This window comes from Bos grunniens, chromosome 9 (genome assembly GCF_055505025.1).
Source record: "Bos grunniens cultivar Pamir isolate PY7600 chromosome 9, Bosgru_T2T1.0, whole genome shotgun sequence".
NCBI lineage: Eukaryota > Metazoa > Chordata > Mammalia > Artiodactyla > Bovidae > Bos > Bos grunniens.
In genome coordinates this window covers 32,914,623-32,931,199 of record NC_141173.1, presented here as the reverse complement: position 1 = coordinate 32,931,199, position 16,577 = coordinate 32,914,623, and the positions used below count along the sequence as shown (strand labels likewise).

Below are 16,577 nucleotides of genomic sequence, written 5' to 3'. Positions count from 1 at the left end.
CTCAGGACTTTTAAAGGAGCTCCTAAAAAAGGCCATTTCCAGTTGCACACATACCTAAGAGGATGCATTACTGAAGAATTACCACACAAACAGAGAAAACCCAACTCAACAGAAAAAGAGAAACTGAGCTCCAGTGTCAACAAGTTGCGTTCCCAATCTGGTCGTGACTGATGCTAACATTCTCCTGGGACTTTTCAGCCACATGACTCAAGAAATTTCCTTAGGCCAGTTTGAGCTGGGATTTCTGTCACGTGTAACAGAGATCAATACTCAAGATTCTTCTTGTCAACGTGCACACCGAAGGAATTACAGTGATAGAAGCCTCCTCCCTGGAATATCTACCCACACTTATTCTTCTCTCTAATCCATTCTTTATGAATATTTCAGATTCAACTTATTAAAATTACAAATAAAAAAAATAAAAATAAAAAAATAAAAGAAAGATACACACTTCAAAAAAATAATAATAAAATAAAATACAATAAAATTACAAATATGAATATGAGTATCAGCTCTACCCCCATGCAACCGTCCACATATTTGTACCCAGCATCTTCCAAATGCTTTCTGTTTCCTTCAGGATAACTTCTAAAATCTTTCAAGGGGCTTACAAGGCACCTCGGCATAGCTCCTGCCTAACTCCCTGGTCTTGGTTCGGCAACATTCCTCCACGGCTTTTATATTCATTGGGGGGAAGAGAGGCACTGTGGTTAAGCATTAATTGAGTTCTGAAATTTCACTGCTAGGACTGCAATTCTGGCTTTACCCAATTACCATGTGACTTGGGCAAGTCACGTAACTTTTTGTGATTTAGTAACTAGTATTTACTGCATGGGATTATTTTGAGACTTAAGTGTATAAAGGAGAGAATATACTGAAACAATGCATGGGTCATAGTAAGAACTAAATAAGTATTATTATACTATAGTTACTTTTGTATTTCATCTATAATACTGACATCCCTCCAATTCCTAGAAACTGCTCATGTCTCAGGGCCTTTGTGGGAGCTTTCCTCAGTTTATTTTTGTAGCAAACTCCTGTTAATCACTTACCACCATTCTGTAATTTTTGCTGAATTTCTACTGTAAATTTTGTCAATAATCTTTAAGCATTTCCTTAGCTTCAATACACTGGAATGTATATTCTCCTCTTTATGGCTTTTACACATGCTGCTAAATTCCTTTCCAGGAAAATCATTTTATATTCCCATCAGCAGCTTTTGGTGTTTATTTCTTTACCCTTATCAATGCTGCATGGTCTTATGTTTTTCTTAATCATTGTTCATTTTATGGTAATGAAATGACATCTTACTGATTTCATTTCCAGTTTTCAAATGATAGTGATATTAAAATTGTTTTCCATGCATTTTCTTTAGCCCATTTTAAAAAAACTACACTGCATTTTTCTTACTGTTTTGTAAATACTCTTCTGCTGTTAAAGATTTAAATTCTGTTACTCATATAGTTTGCCAATCATTTACTCCACCCTCCCAGTTTTTCCTCTCTCATAGTTTTGTTGGTGGCTCCACAGTAAAGAATCCACCTGCAATGCAGGAGATGCAGGAGACACAAGTTCAGTCCTTGGGTTGGGAAGACCCCTGGAGAAGGAAATGGCAACCCACTCAGTATTCTTGCCTGGGAAATCCCATGGGCAGAGAAGCCCGGTGGGTCGCACTCCATAGGGTCGCAAAGAGTAGGATGCGACTGAGCATGTACACACAATTTGATATACAGAAGTTTTAGTTTTAACTACAAATATTTTGTTTTTATTTATTTATTTTTCTTTTTTTTCCGTTTTTTTTTAAATTTTATTTTATTTTTAAACTTTACATAATTGTATTAGTTTTGCCAAATATCAAAATGAATCTGCCACAGGTATACATGACACTGACATGGTATTTCAAAAGGCCTTCTCTGTCCTTTTATTTTTGTCCCTGGTATTTTCATATTTTATTTATATTCATGATTTAATATTACATTTCAATGCTTAGCCCATCTGGGATTTTTTTGGTACCAGGTTGAAGAAGGCATCTAACTTTATTTTCCTCTTCTCTTCCATTGATATGTAGTCTTACAAAAGTACTGTCATCCACTATGATTCCGATTACACCTGTTAACTCTAGCTTCTATCCCACTGTTCTGACATGACAGAAAAGTCCTCAGAGCACTCTTGACTGAATGACCTTTTCAGGCCTCACAGTCTGCCTCTAATCACTGTGTGACACTGTGAGGCACTTCCAACCCTCTTTAAGTATTTGCTTTCGCGGTTTTCTAATATCCATTCATCCTTATTCTCATGCTTTGATTCCTCCTTTTCAGTTTTGTTCCCTGGCTCCGTTAACTCAATATTGGTACTCCACTTGTTATCAGCAATCTTCTCATCAGCTATCCTTGGGTGAACTCTTCTTAAATGGCTTCAAGAACTGCCTGATCTTTAGCTCCAAATCCACACCCTAAATTAAGTTCCAACAGAGATATCTTACAATCACCTCAAAGTCAGTATATCTGAACAACTCAATGTCTTGCCATTCAATGTGTTTTCCCCTGTAATTCCTGTCTTGCAACAGTGGCATCATTACCTGTCCCAAACACCCAAGGAGACACCTGAGTCACTTTCTCCCACTCACCACACCAAACCCTATAAATTCTATTTTAAAGCTTTTTAATTTTTATATTGTATTGACATACAGTGGATTTCCAGCAATATATTAGCTTCAAGTATACAAAATAGTCAGAGAAGGCTATGGCACCCGACTCCAGCACTCTTGCCTGGAAAATCCCATGGATGGAGGAGCCTGCTAGGCTGCAGTCCATGGGGTCTCTAGGAGTCGGACACGACTGAGCGACTTCACTTTCACTTTTCACTTTCATGCATTGGAGAAGGAAATGGCAACCCACTCCAGTGTTCTTGCCTGGAGAATCCCAGGGACGGGGGAGCCTGGTGGGCTGCCCTCTATGGGGTCGCACAGAGTCGGACATGACTGAAGCGACTTAGCAGCAGCAGCAGCATAAATTAAAATTTTATAGGTTGTACTCCTTTTTAAAGTTATTACAAAAATAATGGCTATATTTCTCCATGCTATACCATATATCCCTGTAGCTTATTTATGTTATACATAGTAGATTGTACCTCTTAACCTCATACCCCCGTCTTGCCCCTGCCACCCCTCTCCCTACTGGTAACCATTAGTTTGTTCTCTATATCTGTGAGTCTGCTTCTGTTTTCTTTTATACATTTGTTTGTTTTCTTCTTTTAGATTTCACATGTAAGTGATAACTGGGCATATTTGTCTTTTTTCTGTCTGACTTATTTCACTAAGCACAATTCTTTGTGTCCATCCACATTGCTGCTAATGATAACATTTCATTCTTTTTTATTGCTAAGTAATAACTGAATTTTATATACACACACATCTTCTTTACCCATTCATCTGTTGATGGCCACTTAGGCTGCTTCCATATGGTGGCTATTATAAATAATGCTTCTATGAGCACTGGAGTGCATGTATCTTTCTGAATTAATGCCTTTTATTTTCTTTGGATATTTACCCAAGAGTGGAATTGCTGAATCATGGTAGTTCTATTTTTAGTTTTTTGATGAACCTCCATGCTGTTCTCTACACTGACTGCACCAATGTCCATTTCCACCAACAGTGTACAGGATTCCCTTTTCTCTACATCCTGGCCAACATTTGTTATTTATAGACTTTTTCATAGTAACCATTCTGCCAGGTAAGGAGTGGTATCTTGTTGTTTTTGACTAGCATTCTCTAATAATTAGCAATGTTGAGCATCTTTTCAGGTGCCTGTTAGACCTTTTTCCAAAGAATACATGTGGATGGCTGTCTAGGTCTTCTGCTCATTTTGTTTTGATCTATTCACTTAATTTTTTTCTATATATACTCAGTATATTTTATTGCATGCCGTGTGTGTATGCTCACTCGGTTCAGTTGTGTCTGACTCTAGGACCCCATGGACTGTAGCTCACCAGTCTCCCCTGTCCATGGGATTCTCCAGGCAAAGATACTGCAGTGAGTTGCCATCCCCTCTTCCAGGGCATCTTTCCGACCCAAGGATTGAACCCATGCCTCCTACCATCTCCTGCACTGCAGGTGGATTCTTTACCACTGAGCCACTGAGAAGCCCATTCTGCTCATTTTTTGACTGGGCCGTTTTTCTATATTGAGTTCTATGAGCTGATTATATATTTTGGATATTAACCCCTTCTCTGTCATATCATTTGCAAATATTTTCTCTCATTCAGTAAGTTGTTTTTTCTTTTTGTCAATAGTTTTCTTTGCTGTGCAAAAGCTTTTAAGTTTAATTAGGTCCTGTTTGTTTATTTTTGCTTTTATTTCTTTTACCTCAGGAGACAGATTCAAAAAATATGGCTACTAATTATGTCAAGTATTTACTGATCTACTACCATTTGTTAGGCAGCATAACAACTGTGATAGACCACTATAGAGCAAACAAATCCAAATGATTTTCACTTTAACAAAATACTGAAAAAATATATATAGACTTCAAAAGTTATTTTCAGAAGAAAATCAACAGCTTAAAGTTTTTTTTAGTGTATTTCTTTATTTGCCTGAACCACATCTTGGTTGTAGCCTGCAGGATCTTTAGTTGAGACAAAGAAGATATCTTAGTTGTGGCAATGTGGGGTGGAACCCGGGTCCCCTGCATTGGGAGTGAGGAGTCTTAGCCACTGGACTATCAGGAAACTCCCCAAAATCAACAACTTAAATATTATAAGAACACTTTAAAAGATCATAATGGTCAGATTGATTGATGATTCAGCTTACGTTTTGCCTTCGGGGGTGATCCCAAAGTACCATTTCATAGGATTAAATGGTTATCTTCCACCTGAGATTTTAAATTCACTAGCTTCCCTTAATATTCTGTTATGATTCTGGAATTCATGAATTTATCATCTAAATACATAGTTGAACTATTTATGTTTTTAGGCTATTTCACTTGTAAGGGTATCAAGATACATCAACTTACAAAAATAGGACATTCTCTAATTTTTTTCTAAAACAATCACTTTCAGTCTTTACAAACTACCTCCCTAAGTCTTTCTTCCTGTCTTTCCATAAATGTTCCTATTTTCCATCCAAAAAATGTAAGTGGGATAAAATCTTTATTTAAAAGGCAAAATTTTCTGACTTGGTATTTTTTAAAATGCAGCTATATGTGATTGGCAAGAAGCACATGTAAACATTAGGATGCAGAAAAGCAAAGTCAGTAGATGAAAAAATATATATCAGTCAACTTATACAATATCAAATAACAAAGACTAAGCCAAAAAGAATGATTCATTAAGTAGCTAAAGCAATTTTATATTTGTATGCATATAACAAAAGCCTCTAAATATACAAAGAAAAAAATGATATAGAATGTAAGAAGAAATAAGCAAACCCATCATCATAGTATCAGTTTTTAGAAGCTGATAAATCAAGAAGATAAACCAAAAAGAATACAAAATATTTGAAGAAAACAGCTTAAAATTCTAATGAACGGGAATATAGACTACATTGCATTAAACAAGTGGATGCACTCAGAATATTAAACTTCTCTCATATGAGAGGTTACTATGCTTGCCTTAAAAAGTCTCACAAATTATTTTCATATGAACCACAACATCATTAAGGTTAAAGGCATTTTGATCTCACACAGCTCTTAGAGAACAGAAAGGGCACAAGTCCTGCTTCATTTTATAAGGCTAATATAACTTTGACTCCAAAACCAGAAAAGGATGGTATGAAAAAGGAAAAGCACAAAGCAATCTCACTCAAGTCTAGACTTCAAAATCTGAGAATATAAAGAAATACTATGTTTAAAAAAAAAGAACAGGAAATTAACATGTAATACAGTTTTATTAACTAAAGTACAGATTTTGTTTAAACTTCACGTTTTATGCTAGTGTCCACTATTTGTTTTCACACCTTATTTAAGATTTTGCATTGTATTTAGCTGCATTGAGCAGCTTCAGCTACATGCAATGAATCCTGATAAATTTTCTTTTCATTTTTATTGTTACAAATATTTTCCTTTCTACAACTTCTTAGATATACCCATCACTTAAAAGTGGACATTTAATCTCCAAATACATGGGATTTTTAAAGTATCTTCAATTAATTTCTCATTTTGATATTATTTTCTCATTTAAGTGCTTTCTTCTCTGCAATCACTTTCTGTGTTTTTTCAGTCTTTTAACTTTATTGATAGTTTCAATGGTTAAGTCAAAGACCTCTCTTGATAAATGTCACATTGCATTTGAAAATATGTGGGTTATTTTCAGGTATCTTTTGATACTGATTTCTAACCTAAGTCCACAGTGATAAAAGAACACACTGTATGATGTCAATAGACTATGAAATATTTGTACATTGTTTTATGACCCTGGATATGCTTCAGTGTCTCCTGGTGTATAGTCTATGGGAACTTGAACAGAATTTGTATCCTGCTGTTGTATGAAATTATATAAATCTTAATTATGTTGAATTGTTTCTAGTGCTTTTCAGGTCTACTATATCCTTCTACTTTTCTGTCTATTCATTCTATTATTTTTGAGAGTTTGATATTGAAACTCCAACTAAAAATATTAAATTTATCTACTTAAAATTAATTGTAATGTACAGTGAAGTAGTCAAAGTCACTCAGTTGTGTCCGACTCTGCGACCCCATGGACTATATACAGTCCATGGAATTCTCTAGGCCAGAATACTGGAGTGGGTAGTCTTTTCCTTCTCCAGGTGATCTTCCCCACCCAGGGATCAAACCCAGGTCTCCTGCATTGCAGGCGGATTCTTTACCAGCTGAGCCACAGGGAAGCCCAAGAATACTGGGGTGGGTAGCCTATCCCTTCTCCAGGAGATCTTCCCAGCCCAGGAATCGAACCAGGGGCTTCTGCACTGCAGGCAGATTCTTTACCAACTGAGCTATCAGGGAAGCAAAAATCTTAATTTATCTATTTAAAAATAATTGTAATGTATAGTGGAACTATAAAGAAAATAAAAAATGTATAATCTGGCATGGATAACTAGGACTTCTTCTAGAACTTCAAGGTTGATTTAAAATTATAAAACTGATTAATGTAAGCTGCAGTCCATTGGGTCACAAAGAGTTGAACACAACTTAGCTACTGAACAACAACAAAGGTACCACATTAAGTTAAACAAAAAGGAGTTAGATCCCAAGAGATGCAGAAAAATCAACATCAATTTGTGATGGTTTTTTAAATTAGGAAACTTAGAGAACATTTACAAAATAAAACTTCAAAGAAGCATCATAATTAACTGTGAAATATTGACACCCTTCATTTTAAGAGCTGGGAATAAAACAAGAATGCTTATTATCTCTGGAGATCTTAGCCAGCAAAGTAAGGCAGGAAAAAAATGCCCCAGGGTGAAGGGAAGGTAGAGGCAGACTAGGGATGAGTCAGGCATATTCTTGGGGAGCCGTTCTAAAATGGCACTACAATATTATCAGGGTGCTAAAACATAATTGAGAATGTATCCAGAAGGAAAATCAATTATGTATTTATCAGAACTCTTCTCAGTGAAGTAACAGTAAGTAGGTTGGAGGACTACTTAAACCACTTGGGAGTAAGGAGGAGAACTCCAGGGCACTTGCATGAGAAACACAGATGGTCACTAAACCACCTTTTAATGAGAGAAACCACAAGGATCACAGACCCTGAGGGAGGTGTGAAGGGGTTGATCCTGAACAATCAGCGACAGACTGAGCTAATATCAGTAACAATCTAATTCTCTACTGTACCCTAAAGCCATGCTTGGTACCTTTCTCTGAATAAATGTTTAAAGATAATTAAATAATACCAGTTGCAAACCATTAACCTGCCTGGGGCACTCGGGTTTTGGCATGCTTTCTGTGAGCAGAAGAGTGATGAGAAAGTAGGACATAAAGACTGTTTGGCAAGATGAGGCTAGTGAGGTACAACGGCTGTCAAGACGAGATGCGTCAAGAAAAGGACTTGCTTTAGGAACACCAGTCTAGGAGCCCCATGAAAGATGAGCTGGAACGGAAAGAAAAGAGGACTGTTCCAGCTGGGCTGTTGGGGGACACAAGTGAATGTGGACAAAAGAGAAAAAGTGCAGGAACAAACAATATTCTAGCCTTTCAACGGTCTTTGCATTTATTTTATGCACAACTTTTTGGATTTATAACACTTTATTACAGCCTATTCCTTATCTTTTCTTTTCCAGGCTAAACAATACTATTTTCATACAGAATTTAAAAGTGCAAAGATTTGGCATAGAGAATACGAAGTCAATGTTTTGCAAAACAGTAGGAAAAAACCTCTTGTTTTCTTTCCTATAAGGGGATACTGTCTTCTGTTTTGCTTTCCCCCGCAAAAGCACCTTGCTCCAAATTGTTTTTTTGTTGTTGTTGTTTTTGCAGTAAATTTTTACCTTGTGAGATATCATCAATGTATTATGAAAAATTCAACATCAAAGTAAGTTTTTGATTATTTTTACTCTACATATGTGACCTTCCACACAGGCTCATCTACTTACACGATGTTAGCAAATAAAGTACTTGCCTCTTGATTGGCTGAGTGCAGTTTGTCTTCCAGTTCTTCCTTCAGGTTTTCTAGCTCCTGTTGAAGCTGATCTTTATCCTCTTCCAGGTTTAGTTTTTCCTTTTTATATTGTTCCTCCAATTCCTTACAAAAAGAAATTTTAAAAAATTAACAAAACTGCAAATATCGTACACCTCAAAGACTCCAAGAAAAAGATTATTCTGTTTTAAATTGATGCTGTGCTCTTCAAATTAGTGTTATACTTAAATATTAATATCAGAGTTAACAATGAATCTAATTAATCCTAGGGGCTTTGAGTCTATCATTCTAAATCACTTATGATGTAGCAATTAAGTCATTTTTTAAAAATTGTAAAAATACCTGCCTAATTTAGATTAAGCTGAAGTCCAAAAAAACAGAAATGTGTGCTATAAATGATAATCTTGTGAGATTAGAAAAATTCTAACTCTTGAGTTCATGATATACTCTTAAGTTCTTTTATACTGACATAAAAATACAAAAAGTATTAATACTTCTGGAACTCAGTGCTCTAGCACTGGAATTTAGTCAAGGATTAACAAGTTAAAAATTAAAGTATCTAAAGAGCAATACTACTAACATTGATACTGAAGAAGACCAACTCTTTGGCAGGCATGCTACTCACTACTTGGCATATAAAAGGAATAAGACACAGTGCCTGCCCTTAATAAGCTCATTAAAGAATATATGATTAAAATGAGTTGCAATGGGGGTTGAATGGGGAACTAATAAGTTGTGGCTTGGTGTGAAACTTGTACAGAGAGAGTTTCCTAAGCACAGTTTGAAGGAGTGGACCAGTAAGAAAAGGTAGTGAAGAGGGAGCTACAACAGACTAGGCAGAAGAAAATGCACGTGCAACAACCATGGAGGAGCAAAGAGCGAGAACAAAGTGTATTACAAGTGCGTCTACAGTGTAAGGGGAGAAGACTAATATTAATAAGCAGTGTCCTGTGCTGGCAGTCCCCAGGACAAACCCCAGGTTGACGGTTTAAGGGGATGCCTCTCAGGACTCAGCATGTAGCTGTACTCACAGCTATGATGTATTATAGCAAAAGGATACAAGGACAATCAGCAAAGAGAAAAGGCACTGCAGGCAAAGTCTGCAGAAAACCAGACTCAAGCTTCTGAGTCCTTTCACACAGAACTCTCCAGCAAGTTGGGACAACGCATGTGAAATGCTGTCTACCAGGAAAGCTCATGAGGGACCCAGGGCTGGGTTTCTTAGTGGGCGCCGGCCACACAGGTACCCCCTTGATTAGTATGTTCCACAATTTCAGACTCCAAGAATGAGAGCATGTGTTCCACATAAACCATATTGTCTAGTTAAACAGTTTAGGCACAGCAAGCCGCTCTTATCAGGAAATGGCGAGAATTCTCATGAAAATCAACTTCCAGACACCAGGCAATGGCCAATTTTGTACCACTTTTTCTAAGAATGACACTTTCAAGGCTACTGCCTCATCTCTTTTCTGCGTGGATTTTCTGTATATTCATACCCTTTCTGGTAACTAAGTCATGAGGGATGGTGAAGTCACTTTTAGCTAAGTGTTCTTTAAAAGATAAAAGGATGCTGGAGAAAGATTATTTGGAAGGAGGATGGTTTTAGCTTAGGCTCAGACATAAACTAGCTGTGCAAGAACTAGAAAGCTTTTAGGAAACTGTCAAGTGCTATTATATAAAACATGTAACAACTATCATTAATACATGCCGACATGAGGTGGTGGCTAAGTGCCTTAGGGTCTGATATCTGAGACCTGAATTCAGGCCTGACTGACTCCTTCTAGCTGCATGTGCTTAAGCAAGTATTAACCCCTCTGGGTCTCCACCCCTCTTCAGGAAAATGGGTACAGAAATCAAACCAATAGCAACACTGCAGGAACTAAATGAAAAAACAAGTGTAAAATACCACTGCAGTGTCAGGTAAACACGGTAAGAAATGCTAACACTTATTTATCACTATATGCTCAGATGCGTCTCGGTTCCTAACACTTTATCGCACTTAATCCTCAGGGATATTACAAGATGGATCTTATTAGGTTGGTACAAAAGTAACTGTGGTTTTGGACCGTGAATTTTAAATCGTTATAACTAGGCTCCAACCTATCTTTATTAATCAAAATAGAAACTATTATAATCAACACACTTTTTCCAATAAAAAACAATTTTGTTTATTCCTGTAGCATAAAAATCCATGTTTCAGAATTCAACAAACTCTTGGAAAGTATTTTCTGCCTCCTGCTGGTTATGGGAGCATTCTCCCTATAAAAAGTTGTTGAGATGCTTGAAGAAGTGGTAGTCAGTTGGTGAGAGGTCAGGGGAATATAGCAGATGAGACGAAACTTCATAGCCCAACTCATTCAACTTTTGAAATATTGGTTGTATGATGTGAGGTTGGGCGTTGTTGTGCATAAGAACTGGGCCCTTTCTGTTGACAATGCCAGCTGTAGGCGTTGTGGGGCATCTCATTGATTTGCTGAGCGTACTCCTCAGACATAAGGGCTTGCCGGGATTCAGAAAGCTATAGTGGGTCCGATGGGCAGCAGGCCACCAAACGGTGACCATGACCTTTTCTGGTGCAAGTTTGGCTTTAGGAAGTGCTTTGGAACTTCTTCTCTGTCCAACCACTGAGCTGGTCGATGCTAGTTGTCATATAAAATCCACTTTTCATAACACATCACAATCCAATTAAGAAATGGTTCACTGTTGTTGCATAGAATAAGAGAAAACAACACTTCAAAGCAATGATTTCTTTTGGTTTTTGGTCATCTCATGAGGCACCCACTTATCGAGATTTTTCACCTTTCCAATTTGCTTCAAATGCCAAATGATCACAGAATGGTCAACTTTGATTTCTTCGGCAACTTCTTGTTGTAAGAAGATCAGCTTCATTAATCCTCTCAGTCGGTCCCTGTCAACTTCTGATGGCCTGCCACTGCACTCCTCATCTTCTTTGCAAAACTTCTCAAACCACCACTGCACTGTACATTCATTAGAAGTTTCTGGGCCAAATGCGTTGCTGATGTTGCGAGTTGTCTCCACTGCTTTACGACCCATTTTGAACTCAAATAAGAAAATTGCTTGAATTTGCTGTCTAATATCATTTCTATAGTCTAAAATAAACAGCAAGTAATAAATCATTAACAAAAAACAAAGCAAGAAATGCGCATTACAATGATGTACAACATAACCACATTTATTTAAGAATGTATTCCAATATCAAAGTTCAACAACGTAAAACCACAATTACTTTTGCACCAACCTAATACCTTCATCTTCAAGTGAGCGGCCTCAGGTATAGCCTTTGGGACCTAAGAAAAAGCAGCTAGTAAGCAAAGGGCTCAGTGTTAAGGCCCCATCTGTCAGGTACCTTGCTTTTTCTACTATATAATTACTGTCTGTCGTGTATTACAATTAGCAAGCTTATTACTTAATTAAGGGCAATAATAAAACAAAAAACAGATCATTTTCCCAGGGAAGGAAACTGTCTCCAGGAGAATAAGCGCTCCAACTAATGAGGCTTCCTGAGGAGAAACCGATGTTGTTGTCTGATGAAGAGACAGCTCAAGATCAAGGGAGTGTTTCCATGATGGCTATACAAAGTAGAAATGCCTCATATCAATTTAATAAACTACAGCCCCTGTAGAAACTTTTATGTATGTTACTCTGTGAACTGAGATTTTCAGAGTGATTAGGAGATAGCAACTAGGTCATTATAGAAAGTCCACCAATTTATAATACAATGCGAAGCTGAAGTTTTACTCACCATCTGCAGTTTTTTCTTATCCCTAATCGCATTACTGTGGACAGCCTCAATTGCCATGTGGTGCTTCCAAGCTAATTCTTCCAAAGTCTTAGAATGGGCCTCATTCAGCTGAGCCACCTCCCCTTCCAGTCTACTTTGCAGGTTTTTTAGCTCCATCTCATAATATTCTTGCTGAGTTTTCTTTGCCTCATTTACTTTCTAAAATTGAACAGAAATAAAAGGTCAATCTGCTTTTTTCATTACTGCTATTTAGTATCTTAAATATTCAGTAAGTAGATAAGCTTGGATGAACTGAATGCCACAGGATTAGACCATGGTACCTGAGAATACATCACTGGGTGTTCTACAAGGTGGCACAGCCAAAATGAGTGATTTTAAAGACAATGATAAAACACACTATTATTAGGTTAGAACCAAGTGTGAGTCAGCACTTCTGCAGGCTTAAGAGAAAAAAGCTTCCTCCATGTCGAAGTGGTACACAAAACGGCTTACCAACACCGACTCAAGTTATATTAGTTGATACAACTGTGTCAACAGCCAAAGAAAGAAAGAAAGAAAGTTAAGTCAGTCGTGTCTGACTCTGCGACCCCGTGGACTGTAGCCCACCAGGCTCCTCCATCCATGGGATTCTTCAGGCAAGAATACTGGAGTGGGTTGCCATTTCCTTCTCCAGGGATCTTCCCGACCCAGGGATCGAACCCAGGTCTCCTTCACTGCAAGCAGACGCTTTAACCTCCGAGCCACCAGGGAAGCCCATCAACAGCCAAGTATAGCCCTTTTAAGCATTAGCAGTCCAATGATGAAAAAAGTCAAAAGACTGTGGCAATCAAATTTTTTAAGTTCTATGGAAGGAGCATACATCACGTGTTGTGAGAGTATACAGGAAAGGAGCTTAACCTGGACGGGGTGGGAGACGATGTGGAGGTGGTGTGAGAGACACAGAGAGGGAAAGAGGTCAGCAAAGGCATTCCAGAAGGGAACACAGCTGAGCTGATGATGATGACACATTCTCTCATTTAATTCTTACAAGCCCATCAGGAAACAAGAGGTGAGAAAATGTCAAATCTAGATCTGATGTCTAAAGCCTGCATTTGTAATCATGTCCAGCATTCTGAAAGCTGAGAAGCAGCTCACCAGGTAGTGAAGTCAGGGAGCTAGATGGCTATGCAGCTGAGCAGTGTGGCGAGAACACAGGATTCAAGGCTGGGAGTGGAGAGGGAGGGAGGCTCAGAAGCAGGCAGGGTCAAATGATGACCAGACATCTTTTATGCTAAGGACTCTAGACTGTGTTCTGATGGGAATGAGAAATCACTGTGATTTAAGTGAGTGATATTTAAAATTTTTTTTTCTTAATTTTTATTCATTGATTTTTAACGTTTGTTGTTTAAGCCACCCAGGCTATGGCATTTTGTGACAGCAGCCCCAGCAAACTAAGACAACTTGTGAAGGGGAAGGAGCAGAAAGGAAACAAGGACAGAAAGAACTCTGGGGAGTACCCGAAATCAGGGAGCAGGAGGAGAACGAGGAGCCAGTGAGTGAGACGTGAGTGACCGGGGGAGGAGGAGAGCCAGGAGGGGTCAGCATCGCAGAGACAAGCGCTGGGCCAAGAGTGGTGAGTGCTGCCGAGAAAATGGGTACGGCTTCTGGGTGTGGTGGTGGTGTTCCCACTGATGCCTTAGGATCCAGTTCAATAGAGCAGAGGTGGGGTTGGGGGGATCCAGACAAAAAGCAGGAAATGGATGTATTAGGTGAAGGCTATTCTTTCAACAAATTATGGGATGTTATGGAATAGGAAGGTGAGAAAGTAAAACTTGAAGACAATGAGGTTGAAAGATGTTTGAATTCTCGCTAGGGGCTGCTTCAGAACCCCTCCTTGCTGCTCTGTAAGACTCTTGGAAGACAGACACACCTCCTCTGGGTCACTGATGCCTCCAGGGTGGGCAGAGCCATCCTGCTATCTGGCCTCTATGGCAGCTGCCATCTACCTGCCTCCTGGCCCAATCTGCGGGTCTCTGGAACTACCCAGGAGGAATACAAGGTCCTCATGTCACAGAAAGCAACATAACATAGAGGTGGAGACGTGGGTTTTGGAGTCTCACAGCCCTGGGTTCAGGTTCCAGCTCTGCCACTTAGTCATGTGACCGTGGGAACCATGAATGCATAATGTCTGTAAGCCTCGGTTTTTCCATCTGTGAAGTGGGAGTGATAAGGTAGAAGCTATGTTACAGGGTTGCTAAAGATGAGATAATATGCCCCCAAATATTTAGTGAATATTCCTAGCCCACTGTAAATATTTTATAGTTGTTAGCAATTATTTTACATCATAAGAGATTATAATTATTCCCAAGGCCCAATAAAGGGGGAAAGCCCTAGGAAGATTCTTGAATGTAAGGCACTGGACGTTCTTTCCTGTCAAAGCCAGAAGATATAGACAGAGGAAACAGAAATTCCCAGCCTCCTCCTTTCCGGCTTGGGCCAGCCTGGGCCTTATCCCTTCCCTTCCAGCCTCCCCTACAAGGATGGTGTATGAGGGGCTCAGGGCTCAGAGCAATATTCTAGGACTGGATCCCTCTTCAGCTCTCCCTGACTTGGGGTGCCCAGAAACCAGAGCCCCTACTTGAATACTTGGATGCAACATTTTAAGGGTCTTTTTAGCACCATCACCCCCAGGGTCTTTTCATTTCGCAGCTCAGACATGAAGTGCCCCTCATCAGAGATCATAGTATCTCCCTATAGGACTGTACCAGTCAGGGTCCAACCAGAGAAGTGGGGAGGGAGGAAGAAGGGGCCGATCTGGCCTAGATGGATGGTTTGGGGAGCTACCACTGAACAAGTTACTGGAATGGATGAGCTTGTGGAATGAGTTGAGAATGCGAGAGGAACACAGACGGAGGAGGGAAGCTCCCAGACAAGTCTGCAGGGCCAGGGAGAGAGGAGGAAAGTGTGAGAGAACCGAAGAGACGCTTGTGAATCAGACACAAGTCAGTACCACAGGAAGACAAGATCCCCCAAGTCCAGCAACCAGTACGTCACTGGAGGCTAAGGCCGAGTCTATGGACTAGTAACAAGAGAAGCCAGTCTGGACCGGGTGAGGAGTGAGCAGGAAGTGAGCAAGGGGCACAGACATTTTTCAATACACCTGGTGGTTGAAAGAAGGAGAAAAAGTGTTTCAAGCTCCCACCTGGTATTGCAGATATGTGAAAAACTGGAACAAATATTCAAGCAACTACTCTACATATGATTTGTTTAATTTAGAAATTCAGTATGTTGGCATATGTATTTTCAGGGCATGGTTCTTGTCATCCTTTTCAGTTTTACAGACATTTCCTAGGTGTATACACAATATGTTTCATGAATAGAAAAGTAAGTGTGATTAACTGTAATGTGCCTTTCATTTAGGGGCTTCCCAGGTCGTGTGGTGGTAAAAGTACCCACCTGACAATGCAGGAGACATAAGAGACATGGGTTTGATCCCTGGGTCGGGAAGATCCCCTGGAGGAGGGCAAGGCAGCCCACTCCAGTATTCCTGCCTGCAGAATCCCATGGACAGAGGAGCCTAGTGGGCCACAGTCCACAGGGTAGCAAAGAATCAGACACGACTGAAGTGACTTAGCACGCACGGATTCAGTTTCTAGCCTGAAACAGGGTGAAATGTCTTAAGTTTTTTACATTACAAATTGTTATCAAAAATATTTTGAACATATACCCAATATGGGATAATCCACCTTTATACCTTTTCTCAAAATAAAAATGAAAAATTACTATAGTTAAGAAATAGACTGTTACTATGAAACAGAAGTAAACACTCTAAATCAAATTTGAAAAAGAATAAAACTGGATTTTTCTTCTTTTCCTTTCATGGGTGGTGCAAAGGAGAGGGGGTTCCTCCAAGACTCTACCTTCTCCAGTTCCAAAATCTGCTGCTTCTGCTCTTCATCCAGACTCTGAGTTTTGCTTTGCAGAAAAGCTCTTTCTTCTTCAAGCTGAGATAATCTTTCATTGGCCCTTGATTTTTCTGATTCTAGATCTTTAATTGTAACCTCCTGGGTCATTTGAGTTGCTTGAAGCATTCCAATATGACCTAACACCCCAAAAGAAAGCCCCAAATTCAAATCTGTTACCTTGTGGTACAAAATAGTTTATAGTTAATGACACAATGTACTTAATACCTAAGTAAAACAAATGGTCTGCATGTACAACTAGTTCTTTGGTTTCAACAGAAATA

The 16,577-nt window shown here is 39.0% G+C and overlaps 1 protein-coding gene across 11 annotated transcripts in view; it reads right to left on the bottom strand.

Moving 5' to 3' along the window:
• FAM184A (family with sequence similarity 184 member A) overlaps positions 1–16,577 on the bottom strand; it is a 123,986-nt gene that overhangs the window by 52,431 nt on the left and 54,978 nt on the right. For all 11 annotated transcript variants that reach the window (XR_015132727.1, XR_015132726.1, XM_086317109.1 and 8 more), the window contains 3 exons: positions 16,252–16,433; positions 12,353–12,550; positions 8,572–8,694 (listed from right to left, as the gene is read on the bottom strand). Coding sequence is in view for 9 of the 11 variants with exons in the window: in XM_086317109.1 (XP_086173235.1) it covers positions 8,572–8,694; positions 12,353–12,550; positions 16,252–16,433 (503 nt within the window). In the remaining 2 variants the exon portion in view is untranslated. The remainder of the gene's footprint in view (positions 1–8,571; positions 8,695–12,352; positions 12,551–16,251; positions 16,434–16,577) is intronic.